Source organism: Penicillium soppii (genome assembly GCF_028829465.1).
Source record: "Penicillium soppii strain IBT 18220 chromosome Unknown utg000001l, whole genome shotgun sequence".
Classification (NCBI taxonomy): Eukaryota; Fungi; Ascomycota; class Eurotiomycetes; order Eurotiales; family Aspergillaceae; genus Penicillium; species Penicillium soppii.
This window is the reverse complement of record NW_026643231.1, coordinates 571,454-595,184: the sequence shown is the minus strand read 5'-3', so window position 1 is coordinate 595,184 and position 23,731 is coordinate 571,454. Positions and strand designations below refer to the sequence as shown.

Here is a 23,731-nt window from a genome sequence, read left to right as displayed (position 1 = left end):
CGTTATCCTTGACTGAAGCTGTCGGTATTGATTGATTAGTCCCTTTTGGATCCAAGTGATCTTTCAGTGACTATCATGGTCTCAGCCAAGCCAACTGACAAATTATTTGTCTGTCCTGAATGCCAAAAAGGCAACTTCAAAAGTCTCGGTGCTGTCAAGGTTCATTTCGAGGCCAAGGGCCACCCACTTAGATGTACGCCATGTGACCGATCTTTTGATGCTATCATGGGGTTGCTGTTGCACTCTCTGAAACATGAGGCGACGGCACCTTCCACTTCCATGAAAACAGAGCCGGCGTCAAAGTGCAACCAGAAAAAGGAGAAGAGCAATGATCATCCTAAGCCTGTGGATGTAATCCCTAAGCGTACCCATTTGAAAGATCAAACAAAACATGAGACAAAAGACCTCAAAAAAGAGAAATTCAAGGATCACACCAAGCCTATGGATTCAATTTCAAAGCATTCGTCAAATCAGCTTCAGCAACCGCAGAAACAGGAGAAATCACCAAGTCACCCTGATTCCAAGCTAAGCAAATTAAAACTGAAACATACTCAAAAATTTGTGAAGGCTCAGGATCAGTCACACCTTATGTCTGTGAAGCCAATGGAAACAATGTCGAACTCAACGTCAGCACAATCTCAACCTCCTCAGAAGAACGGGAAAGTGAAGGCAAAAGATCGCTCGAAGCCAATGCCTGTCCAGCCAGCCGAAATACTAAACCGCACGCGCAGACAGTCACCCTTGCGTTCCGTTTTCTCAGGGCATACCAAGTCGGGTGATGTGCATTCGTTCAGCTTCGGCGATACACTTCTTGATACTCCTGAACGTGAAGCCTCTCAGCCCTCGAACCAAACTTCTACTCAAAATCAGAATGAAAACTATCATGTCGTCCTTGAACCACTGGAACAGAATCTGATCTTTCGCTACCTGTCGGCACGTTGTCATTCAGATACCCGGCTGGCTAAATTCGGCTATACCTTTCAACCTAATATAAATGAAAGTCACAAGCGCCCGTCTAAGCAATGTCCTATTAAGAGGGGCCTTTTCCGAGAAGTACCTCGATTTTCCACAGACAATTTCCCGAAAAGGCGAGCAATTGTCATTGACTGCGAGATGGTACAAGTCGAGGAGGGGCGGCGGGAGCTTGCATTCTTGACCGCAATTGACTTCTTGACCGGGGAGGTGCTCATTGACAATTATGTGCAACCGAAAACGAAAGTGGTGAACTGGGATTCTCGATTCAGCGGCGTGACTCCTAGTGCCATGAACAAGGCTGTCAAGAAAGGAACAGCACTAAAAGGCTGGGAAGGAGCACGTGAAAGGCTCTGGCAGTTCATGAATAGCGAGACGGTCCTCATTGGTCATTCTCTCAACAATGATCTCGATGTTCTGGGCGTCATTCACTGGAACATCGTCGACTCGGCCATTTTTACCAGTGAAGCGGTGTTCCTCCATCTTCACTCGAACCAGCAACTCACCCGCACATGGAGCCTGAAGACCCTCACTAGTGAGCTAGTCAACTACGACATCCAAGTCGGCCAACGCGGCCACAGTGCCCTCGAGGATGCGCACGCAACACGCGATGTCGTGGTATGGTGTCTTCGATACCCGGAGCTCTTGAAGGTTTGGGCAGATCGTGCCAGGGAAGAAGAGGCCGTGCGCGCACTCGAGAGGGAGTTAAAGAAAACAACGGACAAAGAACAGCTGGAGGACAAGAGAAGATTGGAAATGGAGTCCAGATTCCAGGCACTGTCCCAAGGCCTTGGTGGTATGGTTGTTACTGAACCTGACTCTGCTGATGACCTTGATGGCCCATTGCATGAAGTATCTACTGGATACGTTGCGGTTCAATCGGTCGAATACTTTTGATGACCGCAATACATGATGACATGTTGATAGCACAATGAAATGCATATTATTGTATCCTCTTTGCTTTGTATCTTTCTAAATGTCTTTCTTAGCATACTTGAAGCCTCTTCCTAATCCTCTGTGTATGTCAAGTCTGGTTAGGATTGAGCCCCCTCCCTCTCTTTGGTAAATTGGCTCTCACTGCCACATCAAGTTATGATTATCAAGGTTTCTGACAACAAGAATTCCTCATAATCGCGTAGCACTATTATGTATTATGACCCCTGCTTCAGCCGACAATGTCCTCGTCTCTCCAGCAATATCAAGAGACATTTCCCATATTAACTTGTGACTCAGTCTGATATTGAACGTGACAAAACTCGGCTGAATGCTAACGGACCGGCTGAGCCGCTCGTCACCACTTCTGAGACCATCATGACTAAGAACAAGGTGGAGTATACTCCCAATATTAATTTGTTGGTCGCGCGGTCCAGAAACGGTAACGATGGGTTCTTTGCGCTCCGAAAACACTCTCTTCAACCCTAAAGGCTGGGTAAAGACATTCTCGTCTTTGGCTATCTTGCAACAGCCCGAACCCTCTGGTTTGCAGACGATCTCGACTTGGGATAAAATGCTCAACCTCATCCAATTGATTTTGACAGGCTGCACAGCATCCTTGATAACACCACTACTCCCATTTTGCTGAGGGACAACCCTGAGAATTAGCGGGATTGGTGCTGGGTTATCAAGCTGAATATGGAGTGGCATAAGCATATCGACAGCAAAGGAGAGCCCAAGCGTTCTCGATGAGCGAAACATTCTCTGTGCTTTTTGCGTCAAAGACAGCTTCTCGCTCTGCATCGATGGACGTAGGTCATGGCCACGTACCCTACACGCGATAGATCTCCGCTGAAGCGCAAAGCATATAGTGCTCGGGTCTACTGTCGGGTGTCCTAGTGTGATAGGAGCTGTGGCGCGTTGAACCTGCCATGAACCATGGCGTTTATATTGCAGTTGAGCTCGGAGATGATAATCGATGCACAACTTTGCTCCGGACCATTCCGATGAGAAAGTACCTGGTAACGGGTGCTGTGCGATAAAGCCTGCATGAAGTGGAATGAAACTCTCCGCTTGTCCGTGGTCTCGAAAGGCTGATAATGAAGCCGTTTCGGGAATATTAATTGAAAAAGGTATGTTGATCTTCTCTGAGCTGTTGGCCTCGGGTATGTGAATGGGCCCCCGATGTAGGATCTGTGGCGCGAACTCAAAAAGCTCCCACACACCGTAGTATTTATTTGTGACGTTGCAACCCTCTCTTTCGATGAGCGTTTTTGCTTGGCCTACTAATGCAAGGGAGACCATGGCATCAGATGCACCGATATGTGAGCAGCCATTCACGCTGCCGATGATCGTGTCCCCGGCTATATAAGTCCATAGCGGGGGTGCGGCAACGGAGATCTTGAGATGGTCGCTCCCAGGCGTCTGTGTTGGATCCATGATATATGTGTATTCGGCATGATGGTATTTTTAGGAACTTGGAATAACTTGGAATAAACTAGGACTCCAAAGTTGCCTGACGCGGAGGCGGAGAAAGCCGGGGACCAAGAAGCCGCTAGCCCAATAGTGTTCTACCAGATCGGCAGCGAAAAGAGTCTTCGAGATGTGGGGCATGACGAAAATTGTCTCTTTGAATCCAGTCCTGCTATAATTACTCTACAATGTTGGTATAGCGTCAATGAACAAGCGTTAATACGGCGCTCATTTCGAATATCCAAAATTAAAAGCAAAAACCCGGGTATCATTCGCACTCGAGGGCAGTGCATACATACATCTTCTCCTCACAACTTTCATACATACAAGTACAGTTCCAAGTAGGTCGGGGATCTTCTCAACAGACAAGGTCAAACCCCTCAAGTCTGGTCGGAGATTCCTAAACCAAGCTCGGTGATCTGCAAGGCAAGAAAACAAGGGGGGTACATGTCAAAAGGTTTCGAGGGTAATTGTGCGCTCAACCAGGCGCCATGTGCAAAAAGAAAGATAGCCAATCCCAGACGCCGTATGCATCAAAAGAGCAGAATGTGTATAGTCATAGCCGCCATGACGGAAGTAATATCAGCATGTGAAGGGTAAAAGATAAGTATAATGAGGTCGTTCCACGTATCCCCGGTCTATACAGTACACCTCGAGAGGGTATTGTGCAGTGCGGGATGTTTCAATATGAAGGGAGCGAGCGGTGTATCACCCCTTGAGCTCCGGAATCGTCATGATTTGCGAGCTTTGCAGAGCCATGTCCGCCACCATTTGCAGACTCCAAGGACAGCAGTGCGGCCATCGTCCTTGCGCTCCGTGCCGTCTGGATTACCCAGGATCATGGAAAAAACCCAGAAAAATGCAGCGATCCATGCTAAAAGAATAATTGCAATGCTAAGGAATGGCGATAGGACCAAAACGGCCATGGAGGTTCCGACACTGTAGACTTCGCTTGGCTCCGATGTCACGGACGGTTGGTCAGAGTCTGGCTCTGAGCGGATCCATTGGGTGGAAGATGATCGGTCTTCGACCGATGGAGGCCTAATGCAAACAAGACGCTCGTGGATGTGGAGAGATGGGGAGAGGAGGTCGCAAAGCTGTGAGATGAAGGTTGTAGAGCGGAGATATGGAGAGAATGAGCATAGGCGAAGAGGTGAGACGAGGAGGGCGAAGAGGAAAGCGAATATGGCATATAGAGAAGCGCCAAAGGAGTATAATGGGACAATCGTGAGACGGAACTGTACATTCTAGTCAGTATGATTCTTTTGATGGCTAGCATAGACACATACCAGCATCAAGAGGGCATCGTGGCCCTCATGGGTGACAATTTCGTCATCTGGAATGACTCGCTTTCTTGCACGGGTAATGCTAGGGTTGGAATGTCCTCCAGACATTAATGACGGTCGATCTGCGATACTGCTCCGGATTCGATCTTCCTTATGTGTGCCGCTTGAAGTTGAGCCGGCGGGTTGGGAGTCGATCTCCCGAGGATCTGACCCCGGCCAAGATGATCCTCCCAGTGTCTGGTTATAAACACGATACCCCCGTGAGACGGAGGTGCCGGGGCTAGCGTCGTGGCTTGATAAGGGAGACGAAGGTCGAGATCCATCAACGGGGTGGCCTAGTACGGAGGATTGTTCTTGGGATCGGCGAACGGCTGGTGGAGGGGTGACGATCGAGCTGCGAGGGTGTGTCGTTCCAAGAGGGCCTTGTTCCTGATAATAGGCGGGAGTATATGACATCTCCGGGGACCGCATGGCTGACGACGTAGCAAGAGACAGAACGTGAAGACGAGGCAAGTTGTACAAATCAGGCGCACGGAGGGCGACTTATCATATGTAGAATTCACCGCATGGTTCCCATAGTATTTTTTTTGGTGTAGGGGGCACCGAACTTCACAGGTCGGAGAGGGAAAGGGGGCGGGTAGGAAGGGCGGAAGAGAGACTTATAAAAGTCTACGGAGAGCCGCAGCTTGAAAGAGCGGAAAAGCCAGGGAAGGCCAGGAAAGGCCGTGCCAGACAGCGGAGGAGCATTTCTTGCTGTTTGCAGTCCCTCTCGCCAAGGCGCCCAGATGCCGAGCCCTTGGCATTGACTCGAGCCTTGTATAGTGTACGTAGAGTGATATCATGATCGCTGTTGATCACTCCCTCTACCAAACACTTGTGTTTCAGAAGATGCTCGGACATCTTTTTTTTTGTGTCGGACAAGATGTGAAGTTGTCCTACCGTGAGCTGTGAAAGCTGAATTTCTGTCATGGTCAAATGGTGCCGTCGGTTACGAGTTTTTACCAAATGCCAAGCCGCCAAGAAAGCATCGGGGGTTGCTGAGTCGACAATCCATGTCGTCTCATTGGTTAACTCACGAGTTGATCCGCGCTGGGACGAAGCCTTAAGCCTTGGCGGTAATCAATGTGACGCACGTGATGGTATTTTTGCAGTCATTCATTTCCCCTTGTATGATCTATATAAATTTGATGTGATATACCCTCATAATTTTGAAAAATACTTCCCAATGCGATTGCCTAAACACCTCACAAGCTTTTTGTAGATATTTCGTGAAAATTCAAATCATGGGGACGCCGGCACAGTATCCAAGAAACGAGGGTCAGCGCCCAGACGCCGAGAGGTTGGCGTTGACACACTCCGTTTGACTTCGGAGAAATATATTTCATAGTCACACATACTACGGATACCTATACATGTACTGAGTATGCTCTGTTCAATATCTCTTACCTAAACGTTCTCGATAATTGTCCTGGGGCTGCATTAGCTGCAGCAAATTAAAGATCTACCTCAAAAACCGACATCTTGATACATAATCCTTGGCTACCCCAATAATTGACCCTGACAGGAAGAGCCTTGGAAGAAGTCTTGGCTCTCTGGTCCTTTCATTCCGCTGTCCCGTTGAGATGAGTCGGCTTATTTTAGCGAATCAACATCTTCAATATCCGCTTCAGAATCTAGAGTTTCCTTTCTCCTTTACCAACTTACCCCTTGGCATTTAATGTTCTCCTGTCTGGATCTCTGGGCACTGTTTGCAAAGCCGTATCCTCTGCTTGGCTTAGCGGTCAGGAGTGGTGGATTGCGTGTTCGTTGCTCGGCACCCAAACTTCGCTTGTCCCTGCCTCCTTGGCCATTCTTCCTTCGTCTAGTACTTTGTGCGCAGCAATTTCCCCCATAGTTGCCTGCTCTTCCTTCAACGCCCAGTCACATGTGTATTTCCTCGGTTTCAGACTGCGACCACTCATCCCGTATCTTTGCTTTCAACAATAATATGCTAGGTTGCAGATGCAGATCAATCACATCGCTCACAAAAGAGGGGGATCTTATCACCAGCACAACAGCACATGATACAACCTTGACATATTATGCGCTCGGATTATCACATTCGTGATCAATAGTTCCAAGCCGATCGACAACATCATCTTCCGATGTGTCATCTTGGGAAAAGACCCCCTATTTGCCAGAAATTCTCCCGGAATGACAAGTGCATATAATGCCGGGATATCTCCCCTCAGCAGATTGCCTCACAGTCGTGTGCTTGTTAGCCTTACTCCGTACATTGACCATATTCACTATGCACCTTTATACCTATATGGAATTACTTAACCTGGCACTTTCACCCTAGGCTTCCTTTTTTCCACAGGTTGTTTCGCAACTTACTCCGTACATCAGGCGATATTACTTTCTATAACTCTTCATTTCCCTTGGTGAAGCGTTATCGGTCCCCAGACTCACAATATCACATGTGCTTTGGGAATAACAAAGTCTGTGTTAGATCATACCGAAAGGACTCGGAGATTCCACAGAATTCATCTTGTCAAGCCTAACTCTAGTTTTGGTCAGAGTTGTCTCTTTCCTTCGGGACCTTTGACGTTTTCTTTTGTCAATTCTTCTCACCAATGATTTGCCTCGTCGGCCTGAGCCCCGAGCTATTTTACAGGGTTGGAGTCGAAGCCCGATTCCATATTCTATTTGCACTTAAAACGGTGATTTTTTTGGAGCAGCGCTCCATAATGAGGTTCATACATCGGTTCGAGTCTTGGCCCTGACGGCTGTCGGGGTCTACGAGCTCAATAACTCACCTATGTACCGGATCTCAATATATGAAAATCTCCAGACAAGCTGATTTCTTGTCGCCGGTTTATTCCTGTTGACTTTAGCTCAATGTAGCATCCATCTATCCTCTATCTCCAGCTTTGCTTGAACTTCGATACTGCCCTCTCTGGTGTGACTGTTTATCTAAGAAACTTTGGGAAACACATCAAGGTCCTCAATCATTATTATCGACCTTGTAACTGCCTTCCTCTCCCTGGTGCTTCTAGTTATTCTAACAGAGTGCGCAAGAACCACTCGGTCGAGAGCAAGGATCACTGAATCGCTAAATTCTCCAATGTTTCAGAGAATATCCTGAGTTAATTCCTCTTGTTTTCATGAAGATCTGGGTCCTGTGTGGCGCTCTGTTTTGATGTCGTAGAAGACTAAATGTTTGCTTCAACGAGGCCATTCTGGAAGTATTACGAAACAGTCATTGGTTGCTTCTTAATAATAACGGTAGCTATAATTCTCATAGAAAAGCGGTAGCTCGTGAGGGGATGTAGTACAACATACATAATTGTAAACCCTGGCACTATACTTGACAGTTTATCGGCTTCTATTAGCTTCTAATTCATCGATAAATTTACATCATTATACATTAATTGCATCGCATCGGAAAAAATATTTGGGTACAAAATATCTAGGTGATCACGTGTTGGTTCTTTATTAGGAAGGTGAGCATCTAGGAAGAGAACTCTCCCAAAAAAAAAAAAAAAGAGCATTGAGGTTCAAGTGTTAGCTAGCCGGGATATTGAGTAAATTTCTTGCGTGAGTGATTGAGAATAGGGGTACATATGGAAAGTGAACATTGTTAATCTACACATGTACAGCGTATATAGCAGCAAACATATATACGATGAGTTTTCACTCAAAACTGCCAACAAATCCAGGTACACCAAATAACAGAAGGAGGCGATCATATAGAATGTGTCTAGGAGTTCTATCCGAAAGAGAAATAAAATTGGCTATCTACCAAAGTGCTTATTTACCTCAGCCTAATATTATGATCTGGGTCCTCACTTGTGGCTGAACGGCTTGCAGCCACAAGTGATCAAAACGAGATGGGCTCGATTCAAAAGCCAACTAGCCGAGTCAGCTCACTTCAATAACCGCCAATCATTATTAGCCTCGCGGTGCCTGCAGGAGCCCCCATGTCCCAAGGCCCCTAGCCTTGAGTCCACACTGGGGTATGCATGCAACCATGAGACAAACCCGCTTGATCGCATGAATCAGCACATGCCAAATGATAAGCACCTAGACTTAGGATGTAAGGACTTATACTGCACTCCCACACAAATGTAACACGACTAGGTTACTCAAAAGAAAGTACAAGAAGCTGTCCCCCCACGTCCTTGAACCACGCATCTGCATCACCGAGCCCAATTGGAAACCGTGTAGGCCAATCTCTCCACGATCCGAAGCTATCTTATCGGTGGGTGCAACAAAAAAAAGACACATCTATTTTGGCTTTACATCTCGAGGTCGCACAAATCGATATCTGTGTGCCAACTGGACCGGTCTTCAATCCCTGCGTTTTGCACTATCAAGTCTTGGCAAGACATAACTTGAAACTCTCTTTTTTTTCTTCTTTTCTACTTTTACTTCCTTTTTTCTTTTACAGACCTTATGATCTGACTTACGACTGGGTATGGTGATCAATATCCTCCGCGAATGGTGAAATTCGGCGTCGAAGGCAACAGCCACAACCCGAGGAGAACTTAAAAAGGAAGGGCTTTGCCCTCTCCTACTGGTGGACTCGGGAGCGCCCTGAAGGAGGGATCCAAACCCCTTAAGTGTCAGTGCTAAGTCCCCAACCCCCCTCGTTTCTAACTCTGGAATCGAGTCGCACGGTCATACCCACCGTGTCGCAGGCATGGCGCCTGCAAAGACCCGTCGCAGGGGGGGGGGAGTTTTGCTATTTATTATGATGGTCTCCATCAGGATAAATAATGAGCGACCCCGTCTCCACTGTGGACCGCTGAACCGCAGTGCAGTGGCATGCGCGCGGCTGATCTGTCTCTGGTCGGGGCCTTGCCGTGATTCCCGAGGTGCTTTGCTTTTGCATGCCCCCGAAATTTGCGTCTACATTGTAGTAGGTGACATTAGTCATATACATGTGTGGAGTACTCAGTACGAAGTACATGGGATTTCATTATAAAGGTGGAACCATTTGTTTCCCAAAACACCGGAATATTTCGCCGAATTAGAACACAAAACACAAGCGGTAGGGCCAAAACATAACAATATATTATTTTCTTGACTCGGTCGGTCGACAAGTCAAAATAGTCAGTGCACAGGATGCATTGTATTGTACACATATAATTATATATTGAAATCTAAGACCTGAAGCGGTATTTATATAAGACCGAGGTTATTGGAGAAAGTATGTTTCACAAAGCCATGCAACGGCAGAGACGACGGCGGCTCGGCTAGCAAACCCTGTTTGACAGAAAATGAGCGCGTCTCCACGCACAAGTGGAGTTTAGAAAAGAGTTGGGCAAAACGGTATGCATCCACACATGTTCTGTGACGACATGACCTAGGGCATTGGATAGAAAAAAATCATTACACTATACAAAATTGTAAACTTGTAAGGTTGCATGAATTTGATTCAGACAGGTTGTCATATCCGCACTCCACTGAGGGTATCGAGATCGGAACATGTGGCTGGTATGTGGCTAGTGCTGTGGCTGAAGAATTAAGAAAAATTAGAATTCGAAAATAGTGCGGAGGTAAAAGACGCTAAGCTATTCTGGGCCAGGAAGGGAACAATGACGGAAGGGGCAAAATGCCAGGGTCAGTTCTATGGTATGCAAGTTCAACCCTGTAGAGTACTTTGTCAAATTCATAAAGGGGTGTATAGGCTACTTGGTACATCCGGAGAAAAAAGAATGAAAAAATAAAAAGGGTCACTCGACAGCTGCACCCTGCACGATTCCGGGTTTGGTCTGTCTGTGTTGGTCTTGCAGACATTGACCTATACCAATTAAAAATCCAACAATGGAAAAAGCCGGATCCAATGAATGAATTTTTTTGGTTGAAAAAAATAAACCTTGAAAGGTAAGTGAATAATAATAAATGATTCCGGAGTTGGTCTCCGGTTATCACGGAGGATTAAGTACGGAGTACGCAAAAGGGGGGAGGGGACAGGGATCTGGGAGCTTACCGAGAAGGCCAATGCCGCTGCACGGTCCAGCGCCTCATGCCGGGTGAGTTTAGGCCCTGCGGGCTAGGCTAAAATCGGAGTAGCACGGAGAACAGTCGCACTAACGTACCTTATAGCGCAACCACGGGGGAGCCCACCCCGAGGGGCCCACTAGGGCGCCACTCGGCGTCTTTTACCGGGGGCTTGTGTTCGGGTTTTGTGAGAGAATTATTTCCTTATTTCCTAAGTTGAAAAATAAGATATTAATTTATATAATTTATTACACGTAGAGGTAAATACGTTTGAGTAACCATACCCTTTAAAATGCTCAATTGCTTTCATGATATCATGGTGGGTAACTAAAAGGACACGTACATGAACTAAAAATCCACCGTTAATGTGGAATGGATCCGATGAGTAAGAAAACGGAAACAAACATTTTTTTAATTTTAAAAAAAGCAGAAAGCAGAAGCAAAAAAAGAAAAGAAAAGAAAAGAAAAAAGAAATAACCGCCTCCAGATCTTTCTCCACAGCGCTAAACCGTTCCTGAGAGGTCAGCTTTCATTAAATAATCAGTCGTGACGGCCGGGAGCTACGCAACCACTAGCGTATCTTGGCGAATTTTAGGGAAAGAGCCATCGCCAGCCCCTCGACTCTTTCCCTCTCTTTCCCCCTTTGGCTTGATCCTCTTCAATTCTGGACTCCCCTTATCCACTTTCCAATATCTTCATCTCTTATTCTTCACCACTTACCTTCTTAAGCCCATAGCTGTGACTTTTTACGAGATTTGCGTCACTGCTATCTCGCGCCACTCTTTTCCATCTTCGGGAACGCCAAGGTTCATTCGATTTTTCATCTTCACTACCGGATACTGTCGCGTGGGACATCCTCTGCTTCTTTGCGCGACCTTGTTTTTTTTCCGCCTTTGTCGCTGGCGCCCACCTCCATTGGAAATCGCGATTAGAGCGCATCGTGAGCTTGACCAGTGTCTTCTGGTGTAGACTTGGATTGCATCATCGTGTCGCAAACCTGTCCAAGAGTTTGGTCGCGACACGGTTCAACCTAAATCATAATCATCATCGGAAATCATGTCTCACACTCAACCATCCCCCACAACGGGTGTGGCTCCGCACCATGCCGCTGCGCATCTTGCTGCGCACGCGCAGGCCAATGGTCATATGCCAGCAATCCCAGTGCAAGGTCAAAAGGGTGTTCCTCCTCTCACCACCGCTCAAAAGATCGCCGCACTCAATGAGCAGGTCTGGCTTCAAATAGGTAGGCATTCGTAGCTTGGGCTTCGCAATTCAGCCAATGCTAATCATTTGTGTTTGTAGGAAGCTTGACCGAACTGATGGGCGATTTGGAGGGTGCAATGAATGCTTATGAACAAGCTCTGCGTCACAACCAGTGGTCTATCCCAGCTATGAACGCCATCTCGTGCATCCTCCGGACAAAGGAGCAGTTCCCAAAGGCCATTGAGTATCTGCAGAATATCTTGAAACTGGATCCCAGCAGTGGAGAGACCTGGGGCAGCTTGGGACACTGCCATCTCATGATGGATAATCTGCAAGAGGCATACACCTCTTACCAGCAAGCCCTCTACCACCTGCGCGATCCTAAGGTAAGCAACTACGCTGACACTCTGTAAAGACTGGTTGCTGATTACAGTATTTTTGGTAGGAACCCAAGTTATGGTACGGAATTGGTATTTTATACGATCGCTATGGCTCCTTGGATCATGCCGAAGAAGCTTTCTCGCAGGTGATGCGCATGGCTCCTGAATTCGAGAAGGCCAACGAAATTTACTTCCGCCTGGGAATAATATACAAGCAACAGCAGAAGTTTAGCCAGAGTTTGGAGGTATGTTGACCACGGTATGGGTGTCGAGTTATGACTGACTTTTTTTTTTGCAGTGTTTCAAATACATCGTCAGCGACCCTCCACGCCCCCTGACAGAGGAAGACATTTGGTTCCAAATTGGTCATGTTCACGAGCAACAGAAGGACGTAAGTATGCTCTCATTCTTTCGTGCGACCTAAAACTGACTATTTCTTTAGTTTGAGTCTGCTCAATCTGCCTACCAGCGTGTGCTCGAACGGGATCCCAATCACGCCAAGGTTCTCCAGCAGCTTGGCTGGCTCTACCACCAGCAGAGCCAAGCCTTCCAGAGCCAGGAGAAGGCCATCCAGTTCTTGGAGAAGTCTGTCAACGCTGGTAAGCATAATTCACGCGCTTGCTCAATTCGATCAAAACTAACAATCTTCTCCGCCAGACAACACTGATGCCCAAAGTTGGTACCTCCTCGGTCGCTGCTACATGTCAATGGCAAAATACCCCAAGGCATACGAAGCTTATCAGCAAGCCGTCTACCGCGACGGTCGCAACCCTACCTTCTGGTGCTCGATTGGTGTTCTCTACTACCAAATCAACCAATACCGCGATGCGCTCGATGCCTACTCTCGTGCGATCCGCCTGAATCCTTACATTTCGGAAGTTTGGTACGACCTGGGTACCTTGTATGAATCTTGCAACAACCAGATCGCCGATGCTCTCGATGCATACGGACGCGCCGCAGACCTTGATCCGAGCAATGTTCACATCAAGGCTCGTTTGCAACTTCTACAGAGTCAACTGAATGCCGGCACTGCTGGCCAGCAGCCGTCCAATGCGCCTGCACCTCAGCCGCAGGATGTTCATCCTCAGGCTTATCAAGCACCTGGTGTTGGTGCGCCTCCAGCTCCCCAATGGGGTGCCCCGGCTCCTATTGGTCCTCCTCCACAAGCTCCTGCTCCTCCAAGATCGATTCCTGACTGGAACCGTGGTATCAACGAGCTTCAGTCCCAGGCCCAAGGTCCTCCGTCCAACGGTCTTGATCAGCGTGATACCCGTCTCCCCGGCGCCCCCGCGCAAAGCCCTCGCCAGGAGCCTGGTCGTGCGTTCCCAGATCCCCGTGGTGCGCCTCGCTCGCCTAAGATGGGTGACCCCACTCCTTACCCTCCGCCTCACACCCTGCCTCAAATCGCAAACGCACCTGCTCCGGGCCATGAACGAGCCCCCAGCGGTGGCAACGCATTTGGTGCTCCAAGGGCCGGCCTTCCCCCCGCTCCCCCTGGTCCTCCTGGTCCGCCTGGTCCTCCTGGCCACGCTGGTCACACAGGCGGTGCTCCTCCCCCTCCTTACCAGGGTCGTCCTTTCAGCCCTCCTTCTGAAATCCGCCCCATTCGCGATGAGCGCCCCTCTTCTCCTCCATCCGCATACCCCCACCAACAGTTCCACACTGGCCCTGCCCTCCCCCCACAGGTTCCAGGTGGTAACTCCATCGCCTCTGGTGCCCCAGCGCCTCCCTCTGCCGCTACCGCTGCTGAGGCTGCCGCCCGTGATCGCGAAGATCGCCCCACTTCTGCCATGAAGCGTGGCCGTGAATGGGAGGCTGATACCGGTCCCATCAAGAAGCTTGCAAATGACGAAAGCCGCGCCCGTCTTGATGACCAGAACTCCCGCCGCCCGAGCCCTCCCGGTCGTATGCCTTCTCCTGGCGAGATGCAACGGCGAAGCTCTTCAGAAGCCCGTCGCGAGGACGCCCGTCGTGCCAATGAGAACTATCACCCATCAGAGGCTGCCCATCACCCTCCTACCCTGCCTTCGATCCAAGATATGCCTCCCCACGCTGCTAGCGGCCCTAGCCTTCCCCCGATGACTGAAGGCTCTGCTCCCCCGTCCAACGGTCCTCCTTCTGGTCCTCCTTCCGCCAACACTTCTGTCAAGGAGGACCCGTCTCGCCCCGAGGCACCTCCCGCACACGAGCCTCCAGCGCGGAAAATGGATGTCGATGAGGACTACGATGACGAAGGAGAAGAAGAGAAGAAGGCTGCTGCTGTCAAGGGTAGCCCCAACGGTAGCGCTACCGGCAACCCAGCCAACGGCACAGCTAGTGCCCGCCCCGGCACACCCCCTAAGGCCGATCCTTCAGCTTAAAAGCTTCCCATCCGGACTTGGCCATATGATCTTGTCTACTTTACAAACCCCCTCGCTCTCTTCTCCCTCTGTTCTTATCCTTTAGTATGTGATGTACGGTACGAATGTGCGAGCTACGATGACTGTCGGTTTCGAGCGCGTGCGCTGAATACTTGTCATGTCTTCTCGTTCTCTTCTTTTTATGATTTCTTAGTCTCTTTTCACTGTGAATTCTTATGGTGCTATAGGTACCCCTTGAAGCAAGTCATTTGTTCGATACTCTGGAATTTGGTAGAGTAAATTTAACGTGTCTCCTATTTTATTCATGCTCCTGTCTACCTTTGGATGTAGAGTGTTAGAAAAAGCATTCCAAGTATTCTAAATGGCTCTCCCACATTGATTCTAGAAAGTCTGGGGACACTTAGGACTATATTTCTCTAATTTCATTTACTGTGCCACTTGAACGTCTTCCTCCTATATTGTATGTCCTGTTCCGTACTGTTTCCGGGCCCATTCAAGGTATACATGCAGAGTCACTATGTAGTCTCTGTAGCTTGGTATCCTCTCATCGATAAAACACGCTGTTTTCAATTTCCATCATTCCAATCCAGTCCACAATGTGGATAGTTGCTAAAAAGCATATTGCCGGCCGCTTGCCTTGGCAGCAGCAAGACCCATAAAATCCCCTGGAAAGGACAGCACGTGACCGACTCAGGGCTAGATTAGATAATTTCACTTGATTGTGGGGTGCCTCAGGTGTTAGCACTAAACCCAAATGGAGCACACCCACGCCAAGAGTCTCGCTTAGGTTAGCCCACACACCAGGCCTGCAAAATCATCTTCGACACTTTCAGATCGTCACTCCCAATACCTCGACGACTAACGACAACAGGGTCAAGATGTGAGTACCCATTGAACAATGATATACTATATCGACATTGAAAGCAATTGCTGACCTGCTTTCGCTTTACAGGAGTCACCGGAAGTACGAAGCGCCTCGTCACGGTTCGTGAATACCTTTTTCCTCGATATCGAAATTTCGAAATTCGGCCTCTGTGTGTTCAATATACTGATTCTATCTCCAGGCTCCCTCGCCTACCTGCCGCGCAAGCGCGCTGCCCGTCACCGTGGTAAGGTGAAGAGGTCAGTTATTATTCTCTGAAATTGTTGGATCTGGATTTGTGCTGAGACTTTTTTTTCCATGCGACAGCTTCCCCAAGGATGACGCCAAGAAGCCCGTCCACTTGACTGCCTCCATGGGCTACAAGGCCGGTATGACCACTGTCGTCCGTGACCTTGACCGTCCCGGTGCCAAGATGCACAAGAAGGAGATCGTCGAGGCCGTCACTGTCATCGAGACCCCTCCTGTAGGTTTTTCCCCGGTTGTGGGTTTGAAGAAAAAAAATTCGACCAGCGACTAACCTGTGTTTTTTTCCTCTTTCCAGCTCGTTGCCGTCGGTGTCGTTGGTTACATCGAGACTCCCCGTGGTCTCCGCTCTCTCACCACCGTCTGGGCTGAGCACCTGAGCGACGAGGTCAAGCGCCGCTTCTACAAGAACTGGTACAAGTCCAAGAAGAAGGCCTTCACCAAGTACGCCAAGTCCCACGCCGAGTCCTCCGGTGCCTCCATCACCCGCGAGCTTGAGCGCATTCAGAAGTACTGCACTGTTGTCCGTGTCCTCGCCCACACCCAGATTCGCCAGACCCCCATCAAGCAGAAGAAGGCCCACCTTATGGAGATCCAGGTCAACGGTGGCTCCGTTGCCGACAAGGTCGACTTCGCCAAGAACCTCTTCGAGAAGACCATCGACATTGACACCATCTTCGAGAAGGACGAGATGATTGATGTCATCGCCGTCACCAAGGGTCACGGTTTCTCCGGTGTTACTTCCCGTTGGGGTACCACCAAGCTTCCCCGTAAGACTCACAAGGGTCTGCGTAAGGTCGCCTGTATTGGTGCCTGGCACCCTAACCACGTCCAGTGGACTGTGGCCCGTGCCGGTCAGGACGGTTACCACCACCGTACCTCTTGCAACCACAAGGTCTTCCGTATTGGCAAGGGCTCCGATGAGGGTAACGCCTCCACCGAGTTCGACATCTCCAAGAAGCAGATCACCCCCATGGGTGGCTTCGTCCACTACGGTCAGGTCAAGAACGACTTCGTCATGGTCAAGGGTTCCGTCCCCGGTGTCAAGAAGCGTGTTATGACCCTCCGCAAGACCCTGTACCCCCAGACTTCCCGCAGGGCTACCGAGAAGGTCGAGCTCAAGTGGATCGATACCTCCTCCAAGTTCGGTCACGGTGCTTTCCAGACCGCCGAGGAGAAGAAGGCCTTCATTGGTACCCTCAAGAAGGACCTTATCGAGACTGTTTAAGATGTTTAAGGCTATTGGTGATAGTGCAACGTTTCATATTCAATAAAAAAGCGAATATCCTTCACAACTTACTTGTAGATGTATACTCGAGTGGTATTGTAGTCCGATGTCAAGATGTTATTATCGTGCGTCTATTTAGGTCTGTGCATGAAGGCCTTTCATATTTCATTCAATCAAATCGATCAAGTTATTATTTATCAATTTTTAACTTGCTCTTCAAAGGTTGTATGAATCCTAACTGAGGTTTTGAAATTTATGTTTATTCAGATAGAATATGCCATATACTGTGGATGTATATTTTGACATCGGCTGCCATAAGCACTCGGGATTTCGAATATATATATTTTTTTCATTTTGATTCCTACATATATTTCAAGGTTATATTACATATTTTGCAGCCTTTGAATATTCTTGTCTTCCCAATCGCTTGAAGCCAGTAACCTTGCAGTCTAACGTCGTGAAACGCCATGCGCCAAACCAAGATCCATTGCGTCATCCCACACTTTTCCCAAGCCCAAGCAAGAAACCGCTCTCTATTCGCATCTTACACCTATTACAAGCCCTTAACTTCGAACAACCCTACTCAGCACTGTTTTTCTCACCATCTTCCTACAATAAGTCCAAGGACCAACCTCAACAAGCGCAGCCTCTTCCCCGCAGAACCTCCGACCCGATCTTCACTACCCATCTCGAACCCCTCCAGGCCCTTCTCAACCTCCCCACACACCATGTCCTCCGACGACGCCTACATGTCCTTCCTGGATAAGGCCAACAAAGACGTGAGCGGGGACCAATCCCAGCAAGGGGCCTCCGTTAAGACCGAGACCGTGCACAGCTCCGTTTCAGTCCCCAAGAACCTGAAATCTGTCGATGCCTACTACGTCTCTGATACGGACGAGCCATTTGAGCCTGTCGCGCTCAAGTGGGATGGAGCCGCAAAGGGAGCCTGGCCTAGTACTGGTATGTAGTGTGCCTTTCTGTGCCTTTTTTTCTCCTACATTTCCTTGCCAAACAATCCCCTCAACTCCTTTCACTGAGCTAATTTACGCCCTTACTCTAGCTGAGCTCTCTTCTCTGATCTCCCCAGATACCAACCTCTCTATCTCAACTCTGTCCCCCTCCTCCTTCGACCCCAAGAACCAGTACTCCGCCGTCTTGGATGCTGTGCGCGCTGCGGCTGAGAGTGACAAATCTGATAACCTGAAGGTCTATCGGGTTGAAATCACCAGTACAAAAGTCGAGTACTGGGTTCTGGCATTGGATAAGCCGGAAAGTCGCCTTGTCGGGCTCCGTGCGAAGGCTGTCGAGTCCTAAATGCTACCTGTGCGCAACCAAATCAGAGTGGTATGTCGCTTGATCGATGAGAAAATGATTAGTCTCTGCTGTTATGTGTAATTGTTATTCTACAGAGGCAAACTTGTAAAGAAACCATTTGGGCGCAGTGGACGGATTGTCCGTCCGCATGAGATCTCCACATGGAATACTCGCTGCCTTGCTCGGTGATATTAATGTTCTTGGTAAGGAATGGATAACCAGGGATTTAGTCCCACTTTCCCTTTAAACTTGACAGCTGCTCTTTCGTGATCTGTGACATGCTCAGGCACCGGAAACTGGTGTTTGGGGCTCCCCCGCCACGACGCGTGTCGGAATTGCTATAGATGACAGGTTTAGTTTGACTACAACGTAGACTGTAAGATGTAAATGGTGTTTTAATGCATGTAGTATCAGAATTTTAGTATCAGCCACACCATGCTGTATAGAACTACCAAGGGATTGGTTGGAAGTGAAAGTGTTAGTGGCTGGTCATGTCTCATCTTCCCGCCGATTCGCCCTTGACTTCATCAACTCACAAGTCATAGAGGATTACTGCTATACAAAGAGTATTGCTGCTATTATTTTCTATGATTTCAATCAAGTTCACGATCATGCCGATCCCCGGATTCCACTCAGCATTCATGGTCAACCATTCCTGTCCTGGGGGCAACGGGAATGCCGCACCCTGGGGAGCCCTATACAGGCCTACACAGGGCGTTGAAAGCTCGATATTACACGCAAAGCCAACCAAATCAACTCAATTGAATCTTTACAAACGGACAAGGGAGCACCACACAGCTCTAACAATCTTTGGGTCTTCATCCAGAGCGCTGTTTTACTCTGATCCATACTCTATCCCAAAACCCCAGGAAAGAAGTATAGACATACCAATGGTTACCCCCTTGGCACTCTGTCATTCCAGTATCCTCATGTGTCCAAACAACACCCCTCGGAACATCTAGGCTCATCTTTTCTTTCGTGGATTCGGCTCTCTTTTCCGTTCAGACTCTGCCTTTTTCATCGTGCTGCCGAGGGACATTGGATGACATCCGACCTGTCCTGTCCGTTCTTTCGCTAAATCTGGCACTCATCAACTGTGCACTGTCCAGACGTCAAACATCAGTCTTTACCGGGTTATATCCATAGCAAAATCGTGGCGTACCGGAACTGAAACGACAACAGGATCAGACATCATCAACACATCAACACCAAAAACACGGATCTTATACAACTGATGCGAGAAGGCTAGCCTAGTGGTGGAAGTGAAGCGAACGGTACAGATTAGCACCAGAACAGAGCTCGAGGAACGCATCGGAACCCAACCAACCGGGATATCGGAAATAACTATAAAATGTCGGACCATGGCTCTGATACATCGGAGGGCAGGGCAATGCCACCTCACATCCGACTGAACTCGGGTCGACAAGATCCTGTCATGGAGCCAGAAGAGGGCTACGCGCCTCTCACTTCCCGGACATTTCCTCGTCCCTTGACGCCACAAGCTCTCGATGGCCCGACGCCGATAGGCGCACAGGGCATGTCTCCATACGGCTCATCGGCTGTACCAGAGTCATCGGAGTTTCTTCTGCCCCCAAAGTTGCGGCCCACACAAGGCGCTGGCGTGAGTGAAACTGATAGACCGCGATCTCCGGACCGGTGGTCTGCGGCTCGATCGAGTATCAGCTCTATCAGCCATGAGAGTACATTCCCCCTCGACCCGTTCCAGGACTCAAGGGCCCCCTCAATGCACTCTGGAAATGAGGACTACGATGTGAATACACAGACTGTGTCGGAGAAGTTCAATATCATGCCCACTGATGGATTACTTTTGTTTCCTGAGGATGTGGAGAAGGATGATTACATGCACAACCCGGATCCGTTGGATAAGGACCGCGACTGTGATATTTGGAATCGACGAGGTGTGATGAACCTCGGTGGTCTGCTGGTCCTGACCTTGGGCATCTTGGTGCTTTTCATTGGATACCCTGTCATGTAAGAACTTGTCCAGACATTGGTACCGTTCTAGCCGACTGATTGATTATTACAGAACTTGGTTAGAAAACATCTTGAAGCCAAACCCTTTATGCCATCCTTCCGATACATTATGCTTGGATGTTGGGGAACGACCCTTGTTGGATAACCTGCGCAAGAGCCTGATTGACCCTGACACACCAAAAGAGGCACTTACAAAGAAAAATGTCAATGGCAAGGAAATGAAGCTAGTGGTGGGTATTTTCGACAAAGTAATGCAAAACAGGTTGCTGACGTTGGTTGCAGTTTTCGGACGAATTCAACGTGCCCGGTCGAACTTTCTTTGAGGACGATGATCCATTTTTCGAAGCTGTTGACCTGTGGTATGGCGTGACAGCCGATAAAGAGGTCAGTATAGCGTTTGTTCCAGACATCATCCCAATACTTACAATTCTCAGTGGTACGATCCGGATGCAGTGACCACAGCCGATGGAACCCTCCAGCTTCGATTCGACTACTTTGAAAACCATGACCTCGAGTACCGCTCTGGAATGGTACAGAGCTGGAACAAGCTCTGCTTCAAAGGAGGCCGCCTCGAAGCCAGTATGTCTCTTCCTGGTGATGGGCACATCCAGGGTTTCTGGCCTGGTTTCTGGGCGATGGGAAATCTCGCCCGCCCTGGTTACGCTGCTACCACAGACGGAATGTGGCCGTACAGCTACCATGACGGATGTGATGCTGGTATCACTCCTAACCAGAGCTCTCCGGATGGCCTCAATTGGCTTCCTGGTATGCGCTTGCCTGGATGTGCATGTCCTGGCTCCGATCATCCGACCCCGGGCAAAGCTCGCAGTGCTCCTGAAATCGATGTCATTGAAGGTAGCACGGCTCCTCTCTATGGTAACAGTGGCCCCTTCGTTGGAAGTGCGTCGCAGAGTCTGCAGACTGCACCATTCGACCTGTGGTATCTGCCAGACTATGGTAAGTACCCCTCTGAGTATTCATGATGACTTTCTAACCAAATCATCAGACTTCGCCGCCGTTTACGATGACCGAGTTACTGAAATCAACGCCTACCGAGGCGGCGTCTACCAACAAGCAATGTCCGCCCTGACAAACCTGAATACCAAATGGTACAACGGCACAGAATACCAAACCTACTCCTTTGAGTACACCCCAGGCGCCGAAGGCGAAGTGACCTGGTTCGTCGGGCCCAAGAAGACCTGGACTCTCGACGGCCGGGCCATCGGACCCAACGGCAACATCGGACAGCGCATGATTCCACTTGAACCAATGGCTCTGGTGATGAACATGGGTATGGCTGATAATTTCGCCCCGCAAAACCACACCATCCGCGAATACATGCCCGCCTTACTCCGCTTTGATTACGTCCGGATCTACCAAGACCCGGATGATGAAAGTGTTACCTGTGATCCTCCGGGTTACGAGACTACTAAGTATATTGAGCAACATCGCTTGGCGTACGATAATGCGAACTTTACGACATGGTATGTTTCTTTGCTCATGCTGCCTCTTTCACTTTGCTGACGATCTCTTCTAGGGATGATGCTGGTTACCACTGGCCCAAAAACTCTTACATGCACGAATGTCCTTCTAATTAGACTCCTCTCTTTTCCCTCTTTCCATTCTAAACTGTCAGTCGTTTTAGCGGCATTGTTTTTCGGCGTTGTCGGGGTCTTGGGCATTCCATTATACTTCTTCTTGGAATCTATCATTCATTCACTAAAGCCTTTCAGCCCTTTTCACTCGTTTTGTAGTCTTCTTGCAGAAGAGCAGTTGGACGTTGCATGTAAGACTCTGCACCGTCTTCTGCCTGCGTCTTCCTTTTCATCTTCTTTCCCTACAAGTACCGGATCTGATAATTCTTTTCTACTTTCTACTTCATCTAGATAAGTGAAAGTCATTGTTCGTGGTTTTTTCCGACATCACCTACTTGAACGCACTAAACCACTTTGGGACAGCACCAGATGACATAATATCCCATTGACCGCCTTCGTATAGGTCCAGTCTAGAAGAGGAAGCCTGTCTCATCGACACTCTAAGGATCCAACATACATACACATCATGTATGTGCTTTGTGCCTCAATTGCTACTTGAGCGATCTAAAGCATGTGAGTCACTTCAGGCGTAAGGTTCTCTATCTGACCAGGGTTCAGAGGGAACTCAATATCCCTATATCCTACTTTCATCTCAACTAACATCTACTTTAGATACATTTGATATTCTGCAGACCTGCCTAAGGACAGAGTACAGACTGCCTGGTAGTAGGCAAAAAATAGCAGCACTACAGTTGTTGGCAAGCTCCAACTTTCTTTACATCCCAGCTCTAAAGGGACATTTCTATTCCATCAACACATCTCTTCTTCAATACTTGCTCATTACACCGGTCCAAGAGATCCAGTCCCAAAAATGGATTCTGAATCTGAGTCCGATGGCGGCATGCAGATCAACCCCACATCGATAGCTGATTTCTGGGATGCCGGGGATGACCTTGAATCTTCGGATCCCGATGAACATGATATCGACATCCAATCTGATATGGACACTCCACTCGGAGGCTGGACGCCCCAAGGACACCGAGAAATCACTGGTGATACAGGTACGTGCTACACCCATCAGTCTTCTACAATCACCCCGCCACATCCTGCAGTTCTCGCCAGGATATCAGATGCCACTGAATCCCCGCATTCACCCAGCACTCCAACTAACCCCCAAATAAGAAAGATTCTCCCACCGCGCCCCAGACCCCCTAACAACAACCTACAACCAAAGCGGCCGCGAAGACATAATGCAAGTCCCAACGGAATACGAGAAAGACGCGCGCATGCGCTCGCACCTCCGCGATGAAAAACACGCCGCCCTTTGCGTCCTAATGGACAGAGAACTCCTAGTAACCTACGCCCTCTCCGCAAACGAAGTCCGTACCTCTACTCTATCCCATTCATCTAATCTACATCTACATATTAGTCTCAAGCTAACATCCCATCCCAGACAATCCCCCAAACTCGCCGCCGCTTCATGGCCAAATATCTCGCGCCCAGCGACGCCAAGCGCGCGGACGATCTCTACGCCCCGCGCTTCTATATCCCCGCTGATGGGAACGGCGGCGAGGCTTCCCTTGTGCGTGCTCGGTATCGTGATGTTATCGGGACTGCGGAGGGTCATGGCTGGCATAAGCCGGCTCTGTTGAGGCGTGCGGAGAGTGGCTCGCAGGGTGGGTCGAGATCTGGGTCGGCGGGGTCTTTGTCTGGTGGGAATTCACCGAGGAGGGTTGCGTCGGGCGTTAGGCTTGCTTCTGGGTCTGGGAGGTCTTCTTTGGGGGCGAGGGGTGTTAGGGAGAATGAAGAGGATGAGGATGAGGATCTTTGATTTGGGAATCTCTGTGGTTGTTTGTGTTTAGCGTTTTGTTGAGTTGAATTGTATCCTTGGCTTTTTTTCCCTATAGACTTTGTGGATTTATGATGCACTTATTATCG

The 23,731-nt window shown here is 48.9% G+C and overlaps 9 protein-coding genes across 9 annotated transcripts; 6 read left to right on the top strand and 3 right to left on the bottom strand.

The window, feature by feature from the left end:
- Positions 1 to 75: 75 nt before the first annotated feature.
- On the top strand, positions 76 to 1,869 carry N7529_000211 (putative RNA exonuclease; the record flags this gene model as incomplete). The annotated part of the gene is made up of 1 exon (XM_057235742.1): positions 76 to 1,869. The coding sequence occupies one exon, from the start codon at positions 76 to 78 to the stop codon at positions 1,867 to 1,869; it is 1,794 nt and encodes a 597-aa protein (XP_057102545.1).
- A 228-nt stretch (positions 1,870 to 2,097) lies between these two features.
- N7529_000210 (uncharacterized protein) lies at positions 2,098 to 3,345 on the bottom strand (the record flags this gene model as incomplete). Its single annotated transcript, XM_057235741.1, has 1 exon — positions 2,098 to 3,345. One exon carries the CDS (start codon positions 3,343 to 3,345, stop codon positions 2,098 to 2,100), a length of 1,248 nt encoding a protein of 415 aa, XP_057102544.1.
- A 764-nt stretch (positions 3,346 to 4,109) lies between these two features.
- Positions 4,110 to 5,135, bottom strand: N7529_000209 (uncharacterized protein; the record flags this gene model as incomplete). The annotated part of the gene is made up of 2 exons (XM_057235740.1): positions 4,110 to 4,616; positions 4,668 to 5,135. The coding sequence occupies 2 exons, from the start codon at positions 5,133 to 5,135 to the stop codon at positions 4,110 to 4,112; spliced, it is 975 nt and encodes a 324-aa protein (XP_057102543.1).
- A 198-nt stretch (positions 5,136 to 5,333) lies between these two features.
- Positions 5,334 to 5,633, bottom strand: N7529_000208 (uncharacterized protein; the record flags this gene model as incomplete). Its single annotated transcript, XM_057235739.1, has 1 exon — positions 5,334 to 5,633. The coding sequence occupies one exon, from the start codon at positions 5,631 to 5,633 to the stop codon at positions 5,334 to 5,336; it is 300 nt and encodes a 99-aa protein (XP_057102542.1).
- A 6,075-nt stretch (positions 5,634 to 11,708) lies between these two features.
- Positions 11,709 to 14,595, top strand: cyc8 (putative transcriptional corepressor Cyc8; the record flags this gene model as incomplete). Its single annotated transcript, XM_057235738.1, has 6 exons — positions 11,709 to 11,895; positions 11,955 to 12,241; positions 12,301 to 12,480; positions 12,534 to 12,626; positions 12,678 to 12,834; positions 12,893 to 14,595. 6 exons carry the CDS (start codon positions 11,709 to 11,711, stop codon positions 14,593 to 14,595), a joined length of 2,607 nt encoding a protein of 868 aa, XP_057102541.1.
- A 596-nt stretch (positions 14,596 to 15,191) lies between these two features.
- Positions 15,192 to 16,949, top strand: rpL3 (60S ribosomal protein uL3; the record flags this gene model as incomplete). The annotated part of the gene is made up of 6 exons (XM_057235737.1): positions 15,192 to 15,200; positions 15,429 to 15,475; positions 15,548 to 15,579; positions 15,660 to 15,717; positions 15,785 to 15,941; positions 16,020 to 16,949. The coding sequence occupies 6 exons, from the start codon at positions 15,192 to 15,194 to the stop codon at positions 16,947 to 16,949; spliced, it is 1,233 nt and encodes a 410-aa protein (XP_057102540.1).
- Positions 16,950 to 17,416: 467 nt separating this feature from the next.
- Positions 17,417 to 18,263, top strand: N7529_000205 (uncharacterized protein; the record flags this gene model as incomplete). Its single annotated transcript, XM_057235736.1, has 2 exons — positions 17,417 to 17,909; positions 18,010 to 18,263. 2 exons carry the CDS (start codon positions 17,417 to 17,419, stop codon positions 18,261 to 18,263), a joined length of 747 nt encoding a protein of 248 aa, XP_057102539.1.
- Positions 18,264 to 19,614: 1,351 nt separating this feature from the next.
- On the top strand, positions 19,615 to 21,856 carry N7529_000204 (SKN1/KRE6 family beta-glucan synthesis-associated protein; the record flags this gene model as incomplete). The annotated part of the gene is made up of 6 exons (XM_057235735.1): positions 19,615 to 20,255; positions 20,311 to 20,488; positions 20,541 to 20,642; positions 20,693 to 21,215; positions 21,265 to 21,742; positions 21,796 to 21,856. The coding sequence occupies 6 exons, from the start codon at positions 19,615 to 19,617 to the stop codon at positions 21,854 to 21,856; spliced, it is 1,983 nt and encodes a 660-aa protein (XP_057102538.1).
- An 808-nt stretch (positions 21,857 to 22,664) lies between these two features.
- N7529_000203 (uncharacterized protein) lies at positions 22,665 to 23,624 on the top strand (the record flags this gene model as incomplete). Its single annotated transcript, XM_057235734.1, has 3 exons — positions 22,665 to 22,854; positions 22,976 to 23,172; positions 23,247 to 23,624. 3 exons carry the CDS (start codon positions 22,665 to 22,667, stop codon positions 23,622 to 23,624), a joined length of 765 nt encoding a protein of 254 aa, XP_057102537.1.
- Positions 23,625 to 23,731: the final 107 nt, after the last annotated feature.